At 37.7% G+C, this 15,970-nt stretch overlaps 1 protein-coding gene across 3 annotated transcripts in view; it reads left to right on the forward strand.

The window, feature by feature from the left end:
• LOC129579318 (uncharacterized) overlaps window positions 1-15,970 on the forward strand; it is a 93,617-nt gene that overhangs the window by 4,018 nt on the left and 73,629 nt on the right. For all 3 annotated transcript variants that reach the window (XM_055469302.1, XM_055469303.1, XM_055469301.1), the window contains 3 exons: window positions 1,905-4,110; window positions 4,294-4,451; window positions 5,963-6,435. In XM_055469302.1, coding sequence (XP_055325277.1) covers window positions 1,905-4,110; window positions 4,294-4,451; window positions 5,963-6,435 — 2,837 coding nt within the window. The remainder of the gene's footprint in view (window positions 1-1,904; window positions 4,111-4,293; window positions 4,452-5,962; window positions 6,436-15,970) is intronic.

Genomic DNA, 15,970 nt, shown 5'->3' on the forward strand with positions numbered 1-15,970 from the left:
GAGAGAGAGAGAGAGAGAGAGAGAGAGAGAGAGAGAGAGAGAGAGAGAGAGAGAGAGAGCACAAGCAGCACGGTGACATTTTCATTATGACCGCATTTTTCGCTGTCCTAAGTGCCCGCTTAATAAGCTCTATTAAGTTGTGTGCCATAATCTTTGTTTTGTTGCTTTTGTTGATTCTGTGGTTGTTGCTATTTGGAAAATAGCTCAAGTGGAAGCTGATTGCAATTCATTGCAAGCCCATTGAATTGTTGACGATTGTATTGTTGAAGGAGAAATTATTTAACCTCGATCGAGATGACGAAGAAAAAGAAACACATTAAATCCGCTTCATCACTCAAGCACTTTAAGATGATGCATATAAATTTCGTACAACAAAAACGACAACAGCAGAAAAATCGAGACAAAAAAAAAACACAATTCGAATTTAAAATTGAGACGACCATGTTGTTTGTGCCTCGGCGTTGTTTTTTTTTTTACACTTACTTCACCATAAGAATTATGGATACATTTACTCAGTGCTCACTGCTCACTCCTCACTCCAAACAACAACCACAACGAGGCAACGGCGATGGCGATGATGACGTTTTACTCTAATTTATTATTTTTTGTGCTTAATATGCATTATTTGCTATTGGAATTGCGACAACATCGCCAAGCCAAGAACTCATGGTCGCACTTAGAAGTAGAGATAGAGAAAGAAAATAAAGAAAGATGGGGGATGCCAACAAATAATAAAGCATAGACAAAATCAGCTCAAGGCTAAAGAAATCGATACGGATGATGGGCTCTAGCTTTGGATACGTATACCATCGGCAATTGCCAAAGGAAAAACAAACGTTGCAATTATTCTTCTAGAAACTGCACATCGTATGTCTAAGCATTAACACAATTTCAGAACAGAAAGACGGGGAAAAAATAAAGCCAAAGTGTGTTAGGACTTTACATGTGTATAATCACCACCTTCTCCCTCGTGACATACACCAAGTGCTTGCCTATTGTATTGAGTTTCGCCAATAGCTCCTCCACTGTTTTCTTTCAATAGAAAATATTTTCTTTCTGTTTGTTCTCGATTTTTTCTTTTTTTTTTCTCAAAATAAGTTCATTTTTGGGCATTTCTGTTGTTGTTGGTTCTCGCCCGAGCGAGACAGCGATCGTGTTGAAAATGAAAATGTACCGTTTACCAGTTGATTTAATATTCATGCGGAAACGTTTCCTCGAAACACATATAACATTTTCCATTTTCATTAGTTTCGAAATGGCGAATCGACAGCCAACGAAAAGGGAGGGAAAGAGAAAAAAAGAAGCCAGAACAAGCGACCGTTGAATGACATTCAAAAAGATATATCAAGCCTAACAATTGCCCTAATTGAATAACAGTAGAACGAAAGCAAGTCACAGTCGTTCGAGGTTTACATGAGCACAGATTCATATTTACCAAATGGAAAGACATATGCCCCCGTACATATGCATGATTCGATTTTAAAAATGAGATTTTCATATTCCATCTCCCTAACTCGCCCATTCAGTCGGTCGAACACTCTTCATGTGTGCATAACCATGCCAATTGAAACTGTCTGTCAAAGCCTTTCGGTCGAACAACACACATACACATACACATACACATACGCACACATACACGTACAGAGTTCGCCTGTGATGCACACAGATCAAGCATAGATTGAACATACACTATTTTACATTGGTGCACCTAGATACCAAACAGTTTGATGCATTAATCTGTCACGAAGATATGTTTTTTACCATTTCATCCATAATCAATCCTCCCTCTCTCACTCACACACTCACATTCGCTTCACTCTCACTCTCACTCAGTCTCCATTCGATTGTCTGTTTTAAATTGAGTTTCATTTATTTTCTCTTGACCTCTTTTCCATTCTATGAAGCTCAAGGATCTAGCGGCTCAACCACGGCACGCTGACGAAATATATCGAAACGATCCCGCATACACAGAAGACGTTCGTCATTTGGCCTTGCCAATGCGTCGGAATAGTGGTCCAGATTCGGTACGTCGCAAATCCTGTTCCCTTTTGGATGGTAAAATATTTGATCGTGATACGGAAAAGTATAATACAATGCACATTTTACCACGTAAAAAGCAATCCAATCAAAGCTATAAATATGATGCAAAGCAAAAAATAGCCGCACTCAATGATAAATATGGGAAAAATTTTCGCTCCGAAGACTCAACCAGTTCGGATGAATTGAATTATGTGCGTCGTGGCCAAAGTCTCGACAGAAACATTTACAAACAGCAAAAGAAACAAATGCTCTGTTTCCAGCGTGAAAAAGAAACGCAAAATCGACGCCTGGACAAAATCTATCATCGTAAAGCATCTAGCAAAGAAAATCTACTGATGAAAAGTCCACGGTCAATCAATGAGTTTGCGACCGATTTGTATGACGATGAAGCATTTCTGAATGAATCACAGCGTTTATCGCGTACGAAAGAGCGGCCAAAACAATTATCGTCAATGCTATCGTTGAATGATCGAAAGTATTCGTCGTTGGCACGCAGCGAAGCACACTCATTCGAGCAATTGGATCAGCAGAAGACCAAAGAAATGACTAAATTTCAAATTGGCAAACGGTTTCTACGCGGTGAAATTGGGATAAAAAGCTTTAACTACTATCTGCTGAAAGAAAGCCTAAAATCAAGCAAAAAATCCACGACCAAATTTCGGTCAGCATCGGTGAATCAAACGATATCGAAAAGTGAGGAGAATATCTATGAGGAGATCTTTTACACGGACAAGAAAAATCCACAAAAAGCAAATAAATTGAAAAATCTTATTAATTACCCGGATTGTGAGCTGTGCATAGCAGAGTGTACCGATAAAAATTGCGACATTTGCAAGGCTAGTGAACAAAGAAAAGATGCGATGAATGCTCGAAATTTTCACGCGCAATCAACGATCAAATGTAAAACACCACTCGATGAAACTCGTAGCATTGGCGGCCATGAAAAACTCCGTGCATCCGATTCACATGAAAGTATCAGTATCAGTAATATTGTTCAAACGACAACACCCAGCGTCCTGCAGTATCAGTCGTATAATCCGAATAACCCGGGCGTTTACAAAATTGAAACCACACCAGTTGCATTCACCAGCGATTACAATCCGATTGAGGAAATTTATCGAATCCAAAAGTATGCACCGATTCACAAGACCGCCACGCAAAAGATATCGTCGTCGTCCAGTGATTCATTGCATCACCATCAAAAATATACGAAACCATCGATCAAGGGCACCTACTACGATTGTTCAACCGAACAGATTTACAATCAACAATTGCGGCCGAAAATCTATAAAACGGATTCAAAGGCATCCATTCTGAGCGAAATGTCGATTAAGAGTGAGAATTCAAATAATCGCTACTATAAACAGGCGGAAATGAGTGATTCAAGTATGGGTGATTCAATGTTTTCATATCCTGCCCAACGTCGATACTATGGCAGTGCCGAAAGTTGTCAATTCGGCTATGAATGTCAACCATGTGTTGACGGTGATAAGTGTAGCTTTTCGGATAATTGCCGATATGAGTGCCGCAACTGTGATTGCTCTTCCAGTTATTTTTCATCGGATTTCGATGATGGGAATTTTAGCCGTAAAAGTAGTGCCCGCATATCGACCAACAGTCAAATGTCAACCAATTATAACGATGATATGCAAAATATTGACATTAAAACGACTCGCTATGCCGAGGATTTTATGAAGCATTTGAATAATGTGAAAAAAACGTGCAACTATCAAGCGGCCACGAATACCAATCAAGTTGCATTGAGTGCCAACAATCAATTGCACAGCATTACAGCGACGGGGGTTGGCCGAGGAGAAACAGCCACTGTTTGCCCACCCGCTGACTATGGAAGCATTACAAAGCAGAAAATTTCCAACGCCAACACAAGCAAAACAACAACATCAACCGCCACTGTTGTCGCAACAACTGTCAAAGTAAAAGATCCCTCGGAAGACGCATCGAAAAAATCGATGTCAACACCATCGTCGAAAAACAGCAGCAGCAGCAGTAGCACCAGCTCCAAATCAGATAACAATGGTAACAAAACTACGGCGGCTGGATTATCAATTGGTAAGCATATGTTTTGATTTTTTTTTTTTTTTGCTCTTTGTCAACTTTTTTTGTTGGTTGGCCTTTTTCCATTTTGATATAATGACGTTGAAGGAAAATAAAAAAAGCAGATGGTATTTCTTTGATATGGTTTCGTCAAGATAAATAATATATTTATATATAATGGAAAATTCATGTTATTAGGTATGAACCGAAGCGATGACGCCCATAAGACGACGAATCCAAACAAGAGCAATCCCAACCCCTTATCTTCTAAGAACAATGAGGGCGATCATTTAAATGATGAAGTGTTCGAACAAGAAAATGGCATCTCAAATGAAAAAAGCGAATTAAATCAATCGGTAAGTCGAACAGTAGAGAATGACAATAATTTCTTTGGAGGCAAATAGAGCAGAAAAAAGCGCCCGATATCAATCGAATCAAACACGAGCATAATAATTTTTGATCTCGGCAGAAAAATGAAACATGCAAAAGCCATATATCAAATATAGTTTAATATTCGTACAATTCCATTCATTTCGCCATCCGACGGTAAATCGTCCGATAGTCCGTGAATATTTGTCATTAAATAGCAGCATTGCTAGTCCGTGTGGCTGGATTGAGCGTGAAAAAAAAAGACGGTAATCGGAATGTTCTGAATGTTTTGCACGAACATCGGAATGCTACCGCATTACGTTGACGGGTGAAAAAAGAGTGAACAATGCAAAATTTGTTATTGCAATTAATTATTTCGCTCGATATTGCCCATTTTTCCCTGTTATTATGAGAAAGAATCTCGAGAAGAGCTGGTAAAACAAGGGGAGAGCGAATAAAAAATTGAATGTTTTCCATGAATGAACAACGAACGAGAACATAATGGCTTAAACAACATATTGAAACATCAAATAATATATCGCATTTTGTAGTGTTTTTTTTTCCTTTCTCTTTCGTTTCTGGCTGAATCTGGTCGTCGTATTCCGCTGATATTTTTCAATTTCGTTTCAAATGAATTAGTTATCATTTTTGCTTTTGAAGTGAAAAAACGCGCTGAGAAAAAAATAGCAACAAGAACTATGTTTTATGCGAAATTCCATCAGTCAGTCAGTCAGTCAGTATAAGTTGATCGCTGAGTGAAACCGTAAACCGTTGTCGTACCCTAAATGCTCAATCGTTGGTAAAAATTGTCATTCGATGCAGCACGGGTTTTACATTTTTCATTGATAGAATTTAAAAAGTTCCATCCCATTTATAGCCCGAGTGAAATGCAGCAGCACTGCATCGCTATCTACTGAGTGAGAAGCTACTGTATTTATTGCACGAATGAAATCGTCGAACATTGAAAACAAACAGAATTGCAAAATGTTTTTATTATCATTCGCTTCGCATCGGGCAATTTTAAATTTTATCTACAATCCATTCATGAGATTTTGCTTTAAGTGAGGTTTTCCCTTTGATATATTTGATTTACGGAATACGCACAGTCGCTTCCGGAAATGCGAACTAACTCGGTGGCTCAGTTGTTTTTCCGATACATCCGTGTAAAAAAAAATCGTTATAGCGATGGATTTTAATTAAATGTTCGCTTTTCTCACTCTTTCACATATAAGTAATTTATTTATTTATTTATTTCGTTCCTCGCTCTGCTCTCCTCCTTTAATAACTCATTGAATTCGGAACCGAACGTAAACCGAAATAAAGAAGAATAATCAGAAAATCGTTGGCATTTTTGTTTTACCAATTACTAAAATAAGATCAGAGAAAACAACAGGCATATAATTCAATTGCATACCAAACTCAATATTGCTCTGAAAATGTATGTAATATAAATTCTCATTGGTTATTTGGAATTGTGTGCCTTTTTTCTTCTTTGCAGCAGAGCAAAGTGCTACCACCACCAGCAGCAGCAGCAGCATCGTTGGAGCATGGACAGAATGCGAACGCAAGTAGTACGCAAAATACAGATGCTGTTGCCGTATCGGTTGCGACTCCAACAACAACATCAATGACAGCCTCACTATCGAGCTCCACAGATGATAAACAAGATACAACCGACAGTGCGTCCGTGTGCACAATCAAATCGAACACAGTTGCTCCATCAACAACAGCTGCGGTCCATTCACCGAAGCTGCAGCGCAACGATGGCAACGGCAACAATGTCAGCACGCGAATCAATACCACAACAGCCGATAGCAATAGCAACGGCGGCAGCAGCGGCTGCAGCAGTGGCAACAAGACAACGCAAGCATCCACAACGCAAGCATCGACAACTGAATCAAAATATGCCGAACCGAAAAATGTTGACACTAGTGTTGTTTCAGAGTTCGCAGGTGATGCGTCGTCGATCAGGTACGGACCTATATAGATAACACATTATAACAACAGTGAAAAACAAAACCAAATTTGAATTCGTTCTTAGTCGTTTCGATGTTTGTTTATTTTTTTCCCCAAAGAAACGAAACCAAAATGTAATTGGTTGTTTTTACTGTTACTGTTGATTGATCGACGTGTGTATGTGTATGATGTGGTGTGCTCTGCTCTCAATGCCGAGAACACACTAAACCAAAAAAAAAACAGTAGTAAAAGTGGTCTCGTGTCTATGTTTGTATGAATCAATGTAAGTTTTGAAAAGTTCGGTTTTGAAAAGACGAGTCACATCCGATTGAATGATAGAACAAAAGTTTAACGAATTTTTGCTGAGCGACAAACTTGAAATCGGTAAATTATGTGTGTAAGTCATAGTGAATGTGTGTGCGTGTTTTTTTTCCTGCCTTTTTCGGTACATGTGATATGGTTGTTTCGGAATAAAGTGAGATGAGAATTGATACATTGTAAAACGAAAACAAAAACAGAAAAACAGAACAGAAGAAAAAGCGACAAAAAAGCCGCGCGCGTATACAACGAATATGTTCAAATGTTGTACATACAGTTTGAAACGAAATATCAGCAAAAGTATAGCAAAACACAAAACTAAAAACTTTGGACACACGATTTATAGTTGACAGGCATAAAGACTTTGAGAAAAAGAGAGAGAGAGCGCTGAAAATGTCTCTTATGAGCTCCAGGATTACATATAGATACAAAATTGTGTTCTGATCGAAATACAAAGCAACCAGACCAAAAACAGAAACTGTTCAGTAGTAAATAAACAAAAAAAGGCGGCCATTGTTTGAGGATTTTAATAACATAAAAATTTCTATTTCATGCATTTTGTTATTCATTTTTTTGTCATTCAGAAAACAGTCGATAAGTTTTGTGTGTATGTGTGTGTATGTGTGTGTGTGAATAAAAAGAAAAGAAAAGAAAAGCGAAACGACATTCCGTTTAACAGAAGAGACGAAAAAAGCACACGCATTGATCTCGTTTTTTTTGTGGTTCGTATTTTATGTTTACAAGTGAACTAGAATTTGAAACGGAACACATATACAGCACCCGAATACCAACAGAGAAAAAAAAACAGAGACTCACATACCCAATGAATTTAACGACTAGAACCGTAAGAAGTAAAAGCGACCGGCATCAACGAAACGAACGCAAAATTGACGCATTTACGAACGATTTTTCAACATTCCATTAAGCTTATTTTGCGTGATTAATGCAATGTTCTATCACAGTGATTTCGGTTTTTGAATGGTGACTTTGTGTTTATGTGTATTCTTATCATTCTCTTTTTTTCTGTCATAAAATACGAAAACATTGTTGGACCAAAAATAACAAAACCGCATGCCACCAGTATGGAGAGAGAAGAAAGAAAAATGAAAATACACACCGGATAAAAAATAAAATAAAAGAAAAGAAAAGAAAAGAAAAGAAAAGAAAAACTAAATCGGTGCCTCCACAAGCCTACGAAAATCTCCGAAAATATCCGAAAATCTCTGTAATTCGCTCGCGCGCGCGCGCCTCCGTTCTCAACAAGAAAGAAAGCAAGCCAAAAAAATAAACACGGACACTAAAAAGGCCAGTGCGGAAAGTAAAGATTTTCCTTTTCTTTTATGATTGTTCCATTTGGATAACAGAATATTTTTTTTTGGTATTGTGTAACAAACAATTGGAAAAGAGGCTTTCTTTATATATATAAACACATGTATATGCTTACACCCAGCTTTTAGACTTCTTAGCAAAGACTTTATTTTATTAGCGCTTTTCATGTATATGTGTAACATTACAACCCGGGTTGCTTGTTCCATGAGTTCTGCTGTGCGATTCGATTAGCGCAATAATTTGTAGCATAGCCGCACACAAGGAAAAAAGCTCCGATGATTATCGCTTAAGTTATTATCTTCTCCGCGTCACTATTTGCTTTGAAAAAAAAAAAACCAGCAGCAAACAAACGATTTCTTTCGAGGTTTTTGCTCTTTAATTTTGGCATTGTTCTCTCTTCACAACATGACTTTGGTTCTTTCTATCTTTCAATTTCTCTCTCTCTCTCTCTCTCTCTCTCTCGCTCTTTCCCTATCTTGTGTGAATTGTGTTTTTTTGTTTCATTTCGTTCCGTTTCATTACCGTTCAATTCATACCGCTCATATTTCTTTAGGATCATTTGGATGCAGTTATTTCAGTTCTGATTCGATTGCTGGAATATTGATACGGTAGCTCATAGCCATTTCAACGTTAAGGTCATACGTAATCGAAAATGTAAAATGAGAAAAGGAAAGTCCCATGCAGCAATGGAAAAAAGTGCATGAGACAATCTCGGTGTGCTGTGTGCATTGTACATACATCACAGACGTAGCACGTAATGGTGCACAAAACGAGTATAATGTAAGAGTCACTGCGATTACAAATGCAAGAGAAGAAAACGAAGAAGAAAGAAGAAAAAAAAAACAAGCACTGAGCAACAACTAAAGGAAAAAGTCGCGAAACGTCTGGCCAAGGAAAAGAGAACAAAAGTAAATGTAATAATTGGTATACATGCGAATACTGCAAATGGCCAGCTCAGCGAGAGCAGCAAACAAGTTTGCCTACGTTTAACCACCATCAATATCACATTTTATGTCATTTTCTTGTAGCTCGGCTGGTCCGATGCCATCGTCGTTGCTGTGGCTGTTGTTGTTATTGTTTTGTTTTGTTTTTATTCAATTCACGGGCCTGTGAACTCTTTTTTATCCTCCTCTTCGCTAGCTCGTAATAATAGTTTATGGTCACAGACTCTTGTATTTTATTTATAGTCAAGCGAGACAGTTATATTCCAAAGTTCAATATCAATCATTTTGCAACATAAACATTATCCTAACGTTTCTTTTGAATAATTAGAAAAAGAAATCGAACTACAACACTCAATTAAATCATTTTGCCATTATGAAAAAATGAGCAGTATCCGTTGATTTTCAATGAGATTCAATCAATAAATCGATTAATGTACCGTAATGTGATGCGAAATAGTGTTCGGAATTAAGTGTGTGCATATATGATCGAAATGCGCACACTTTGTCTATGTGGGTCATTAAAATCTAACAGAAGCGAGAGAAAAAATAAAAAAAATGTACACCAGAGAACGATTTTGGTATCGAATAACAGTTGAAAGTTGCAAATATCCTGTTACGGCTTCCTATTAATTCATTTCGTCTTACGGAATTCCATCAAGATTCGAGAAAGGAGAGTCGTCATGGCAACGCGCGAAATGAGACAAATTACGCAAAAGTTGATTAAACGTGAAATGTATACCCGATTCTCGGCACTTCGGTACCCAGAATCGAATCAAGAATAAGCGAATTTTTCAACTCTTTCCTTCTGTTGCCGGGTTTCGCGGGCTTTGTGCATTTAATGAATCCATTTGATTGAACCACTTTATCTCTCTCTCTCTCTCTCTCTCTCTCTCTCTCTCTCTCTCTCTTTCTCTGACTCTCGGGTTCAAGTCAAAGATGTGTTTTATCTCGAGGAAATAAGTTTCGTTGAATTTTCAACTACCACCATTCCGTTTTCGAATTTTCTCTTCGCGAAAATGATTCATCACCACATTTTTCACCTCCGCTCATTGATTTTGTTATTTTTACATGAAAACAAGATGAAAAAAAAACTCGCTCGGACCCGTCCGAGTAAAATGCCGACGACATTACCCTGGTAATTTCAGTAAATCAATTATATTTTAATGTCAGATCCATTACGATAAGTTCGAGTCGAAGGCGTCGAGTGGCGATCCAAAGTTTTATCAGTCGAAAATAAGTAGAATTGTGCGTAAACATGTTTCTGTTCGGTTTGTCGTCGTCGTCGTTGTCAATTTCAATAAAGATACAGAATCAAAATGGTGTGCGAAATTCGAAGCCAGCCAACCAAAGAAATAAGATAAAAACAGATTAATTCTCATCGAGATGTGTTTGCACTGAAAATTAAAATACCGTTTGATTTGTCGCCGGTTGGCGCTACGCACATGGCGATTTATTTTTGTTTTGTTTCGTCTGATTTTGTCATGGCGTCTGACCATACAATATAAGAAGCTGTACGAAATAAGGTACCACATACCGGCTGCCAAATACACACACATAACGTATTCCTACAGTGCCTCCACACTCTGCCACTACTCGATATTCATTGCTTCCTTTCTGGTTCATGGCATTCATTTAATGCAGACATTAAATTGAATTACGGGCATAAACATAAATTTGACCGAAATACTCCATAATGGAATGTCTTCTTCAATTTTATGCTCATTTTGAAATAAATCGCTTGCGATGTGCATAACGCCGTCGATGCTGCTGTTGTTGTTGCTGCCGCGCGCACATTCAACGATTATTTTTCGAGTGTCACTTTCGGCTTGTACTTTTTAATACACTGTCAATTTGACGTGCTAATTTTTTGTTATGAAAACAGCGATGAATTCAATTAATCCCACGCTCACAAAACAGTGGACGAAGGCATGCCACATTTGACGTAATTTATTTTTCTTTTTAATTTCTTCTTGTGATCGATGGTCGAAACGAATCAATTTTAATGCCATGGATTTCAATGGGACAATGCCCATTTATTTCGTATCGTTTAATTGTCGTCGCTTGTTGGCCAATGAGAAGAAAATAGGTTTTCGGTGTTGTTATTTTATGATTATTTTTGTGTCAATTTGATGTGGATTCCGTTGCGTTGAAGTCTTTCGATCAAAAATCGGTTCAGTTCATGACCTCGCAATGGTCGATACAGCAAACGAAACGTTTCATGGTCACAAACATATAATTTCGCCATTCGACAAATTGGAACGCAATCAATGCAACCGTTTCGTCCCGTTATTTAACCAAATTTTCGCATTTTATCCAGTTTATTGTGTTGATTTGTTATGTGTGTTTGTGTATTAAATCACAAATGCCCTCATCAAGCTCATGCCATATGCTGAAAAATCTAATCTCTCGGCTATAAGGGATAGCATAGAGAAACAAATGAAGACGAGAAATAAAACCGACACACAAATCATGAAATTATGTGCATTTCAAATTCAAATATTATTCACAAAGCCAGTCATTGTAATTTGGATCCACTCGACGATGATTGGCGTATGAACATTCTCGGTATGCCATACATGTATGAAGCTCTTCTGGCTGAAGATATGCAGAAAAAAAAGAAAGAAAGAAAAAACAACAAAACTATTATCCAACAGAACAATTCAAGAAATAATCATAAATATACACAGACACGCAGAGCGAAGCGCAGTGTGCGAGCAAAACCTACAAATAACAAGAATTCCCGCTACACACACAACGTGAGACCCGAATCTTTTCAAGCCATTTCCATTTGCCAAGCATAATGTTCCAAGCAAAATAACACAGAGTATGTGGAACTCTGAAGCATGGGTACTACTCATGCTCTTTACTTCATTTTTTGCACTTCTCTCTCTCTAGTGTTGGCTTCGAACGTTCGTTCGACCGTTCGACAACATAAAAAAAAATTGTTTTGTTCGTTCGTTCGTTCGAAAGTTTTGTAAAAACTTATTTTGTTCGTTCGTTCGTTCGAAAAGTTGAAAATTATTTTTTTTTGCTCGTTCGTTCGTTCGAAATTTATTTAAAAAAAATGTTGTTCGTTCGTTCGTTCGGAAATTGCTATGTTCGACCGTTGGGATTTTTTACATTTGAAATACATAGGAAGCAAATATTTCTTTGGCTAAGACTGAAGGTACAACGTTATTACCGGTGTTATTACTCAGTAATACCACTGGTAATAATTATTAACGATCTTATTACCGATTAATAAGTAATTACCGTTAAGTACTTAATTAAACTTTGTACTTAAGCTTGAGTATGTACTTAACGTACTTAACGTACGTACTTAACGTACTTAACGTACTTAACATACTTAACGTACTTAACGTACTTAACGTACTTAACGTACTCAACGTACTTAACGTACTTAACGTACTCAACGTGCTTAACGTACTCAACGTGCTTAACGTACTTAACGTACTTAAAGTACTTAACGTACTTAAAGTACTTAACGTACTTAAAGTACTTAAAGTACATACTCAAGCTTAAGTAGAAAGTTTAATTAAGTACTTAACGGTAATTACTTATTAATCGGTAATAAGATCGATACTAATTATTACCAGTGGTATTACTGAGTAATAACACCGGTAATAACGTTGTACCTTCAGTCTTAGCCAAAGAAATATTTGCTTCCTATGTATTTCAAATTTAAAAAATCCCAACGGTCGAACATAGCAATTTCCGAACGAACGAACGAACAACATTTTTTTTAAATAAATTTCGAACGAACGAACGAGCAAAAAAAATAATTTTCAACTTTTCGAACGAACGAACGAACAAAATAAGTTTTTACAAAACTTTCGAACGAACGAACGAACAAAACAATTTTTTTTTATGTTGTCGAACGGTCGAACAAGTGTTCGAAAGTGTTCGACGGCCAACACTATCTCTCTCCCTCTCGCTTCGCTCATAGTACTCATGGCACCAATATGGGAGAGTGAAAATACAGAATGACACGATGTAATATTCATTTTAAATTAGAAGTATTCATATTATGTTATAAGTTTTTGATGCTTTTCTACCACGTAAAATTCATCCCAGCTTAAACCACTGAAAACAGTCAAGCAATCACAAATTATATCATCCATTTTAAATGGCATGAGGAAAACGAACCGTTTTATATGTTAGCATCATGATTACTATTATTTGGGGTAGAGAGAAGTATGTAGTGTATGCGGAGCATTCTGCACTCTCACAGCGTCTCAGATGGGATGCCGAATGGTGCTGTGTCCGATGGAATAAGAAAGCTATAATGCCAAAGTATGAAATATTAATAGTTGAAATTATTTTATTACTTCATTTTTGCGAAAAGCAGAAAAATCGGTTACAAATCATATATACTGCGGGCGCGCACAGGGATGACATATGATTCCACTTAGTAGTTGCGCTTATGTGAAACCAAATCCGACTCTCAATTTCGATCACGCATTCCCCCGAATTTGTAGCCCGAAGATAGAGAGATTGAGTTGCTCGGCTCAAATTAAAAAAAAGCACAAGCGGAAATGTCGTGACGGAAATGGAATTTCCGGAAAATGTGTTATCCTTTCGCCTGAATCCTCTACACATCAGCATGTGTGTGTATGTGTGCATTTCATCAAAAGACGATAATTCTTGCGTGGAAAACTTTCGCAAAACTTTTACAATCTCATTCGCTGGTTTTCGCTATGGTATTGTCATGAAAATAGGCTTTTCCAATTCATCGCCGATGCACACAAACACGCAACACTGTGGCAAACACGCGACCAACTAATTCATTTAATTCATATCGAATGATCTCATTCACGGAAGACTTCCTTCACATACGTTTGAGTATTCCCTTTGCTCTCTCGTGCAGAAAAACTTTTCGTTGCGTTCAACTTGTTCGCATGTATTTTTCCCATGCCGCATCTGATTGTCCCCATCCTCCTCGCCGTTGCGCTGAACCGAGTTCTCACTCCCGTTATTCTCCATCGTTTCATTGATTATGGCAAAATGGCAGATCTGACTTGATCGAACAAAATTATTGGCCAATTGAGATGCTCAAAAACTTTATCCAAAACTGAACCGATTCGAACGGTATCGACTGCGGTTGGCTACGAATCAATTTTTGGTCGGCGATAGTTAATTTTGGCTGAGCATGTTAATTATTCAATTTAGCGTGGTTGTCAAAGTGGAAGAAAGAACTTTTAACAAAATAGTAACTCATGCTTTCCGCTTGAGTAATCACAGTGTGTCATTGAGAATCGATGCATTCTGTCAATCATAAATTTCAATAGTTACCGAGGAAAAGCAACGATGAATCCCATTTCTGTTGACTGCTCATTACAGTCATTGTCTTCTTGAGTACTGTTATTTTTTGTTGCCATTTCGTTCAACTTAATATTGTGGCCGATAAGATCAAACCAATGAAGCAACCATTTCATTGACGATGCTCATGAAAAACAATGGAAACAACAACAAAACCACAAAAAAGGAAAACAATGAGAATGAGCCGATGCTACAACTAATATGTTCAAAAGCTATTGTTGGTGCGGAGATTAGATTTTATGGCGTGACGAACGTTATTTACAGTTTAGTGTACAATTTGAAGATCCTAAACTAGTTTGAAGGATATTGCTCTTTTTTCTCTCTCTCTATCTCTCTCTCGTTCGACCAACCAGACGAGATTATTTTGATACACACAAAAACCGCACAGCACATAATTTGTCAACATGAAAAACAAAAGCCCACCACCATCACACACCGTATTTGAGTAGGTCGTTCGAGCGAGTACATTCATTCGAAATATAAAAAGAGAAGATAAATTACATAAGCACATCGAATGGATGACATTGAAATGGCGTGCGGTATATAATGATCAACTGTGGAAAAAGGTCGCTTGTGGTTTTCTTTTATGTGTATATCGAATCCCTCTGTGTACAACACACTCTCAACGCTGTGTCAAAGCTGAACATTGTGATAATTTCACATGTTTCCTTAGTTTTGTGTACCAATTTCGCAAAAATATGCCATCCACTAAATTCAGCCCAAGACTGAGAGAACAAAACCCAAGCGAATCGAATGGGCGAAAACGCATTTTGGATCAAACCAGGGCAAAATATTTTGATTGATCCACATTTTCGGTAACTTTATCTAATATGCGTATGCATTCGATAGTTTCTTCCAATTCTGTATGCTCCAGCTTTTGAGCTGCTGGCAACAAACCAGCTAGTTTCCTAGAAAAGTTCTTGACCATTTTGCTGACGAAGAAGCGAAACCGCATCTGAAAAAAAAACGGCGATGTTCAAATACAAGAAAACGGCTGTCACGTTCACATAACACGAAATATGTTTGAAAATCAATGTACTCCCTTCCGCCCGACACTCCACCGACAAAGACGAGGAAAATTTAATTTTTCGGACAGAGAAAAACCTCTTAGTGTGAATTATATTCAATTTGGAATTTATTCGTAGGCTTTGAATTTGCGATAGACGTTATGTGCACAACACCAGTTCTACGCATCAGCGACAAAGTGAGTTAAGCACAGGTCATAGCGAGAGAACGGTGCAGATTTTCGGTTTGCGCTTCATGCATCCCATTTGCCATTGAAGTGATGTGTGTACGCGCACACTGTAGTTATTCCCGTTAAGTAACAATGGCGATTTTGATTTGGTTCTGATGCTCACGCTGTTGTCAGGTATTTATAAACCAAATATTTTTCTTTTCTCTCTATCTCTCTCTCTCTCTCTCTCTCTCTCTCTCTCTCTTGCTGGTTTTCCTGCTCGATCGAGCGAGTGAGCTGGGAGCGCACAAATGTTATACATCTAAAATGAATGTGCTGCCTTTATCGCCGCTATCGATGCCCACAAAGTTGAGTGAAACTATACCATACATTCCATCTGCACTGACGTTTTTATTTATTTTTTTTTTATTTTTATTTTATTAAACACCGCCAAGCTCTGGCTGAA

Source organism: Sitodiplosis mosellana, unplaced genomic scaffold (genome assembly GCF_009176505.1).
Source record: "Sitodiplosis mosellana isolate CC-2019 unplaced genomic scaffold, AAFC_SMos_1.0 Smas_scaffold_6226, whole genome shotgun sequence".
Lineage (NCBI taxonomy): Eukaryota > Metazoa > Arthropoda > Insecta > Diptera > Cecidomyiidae > Sitodiplosis > Sitodiplosis mosellana.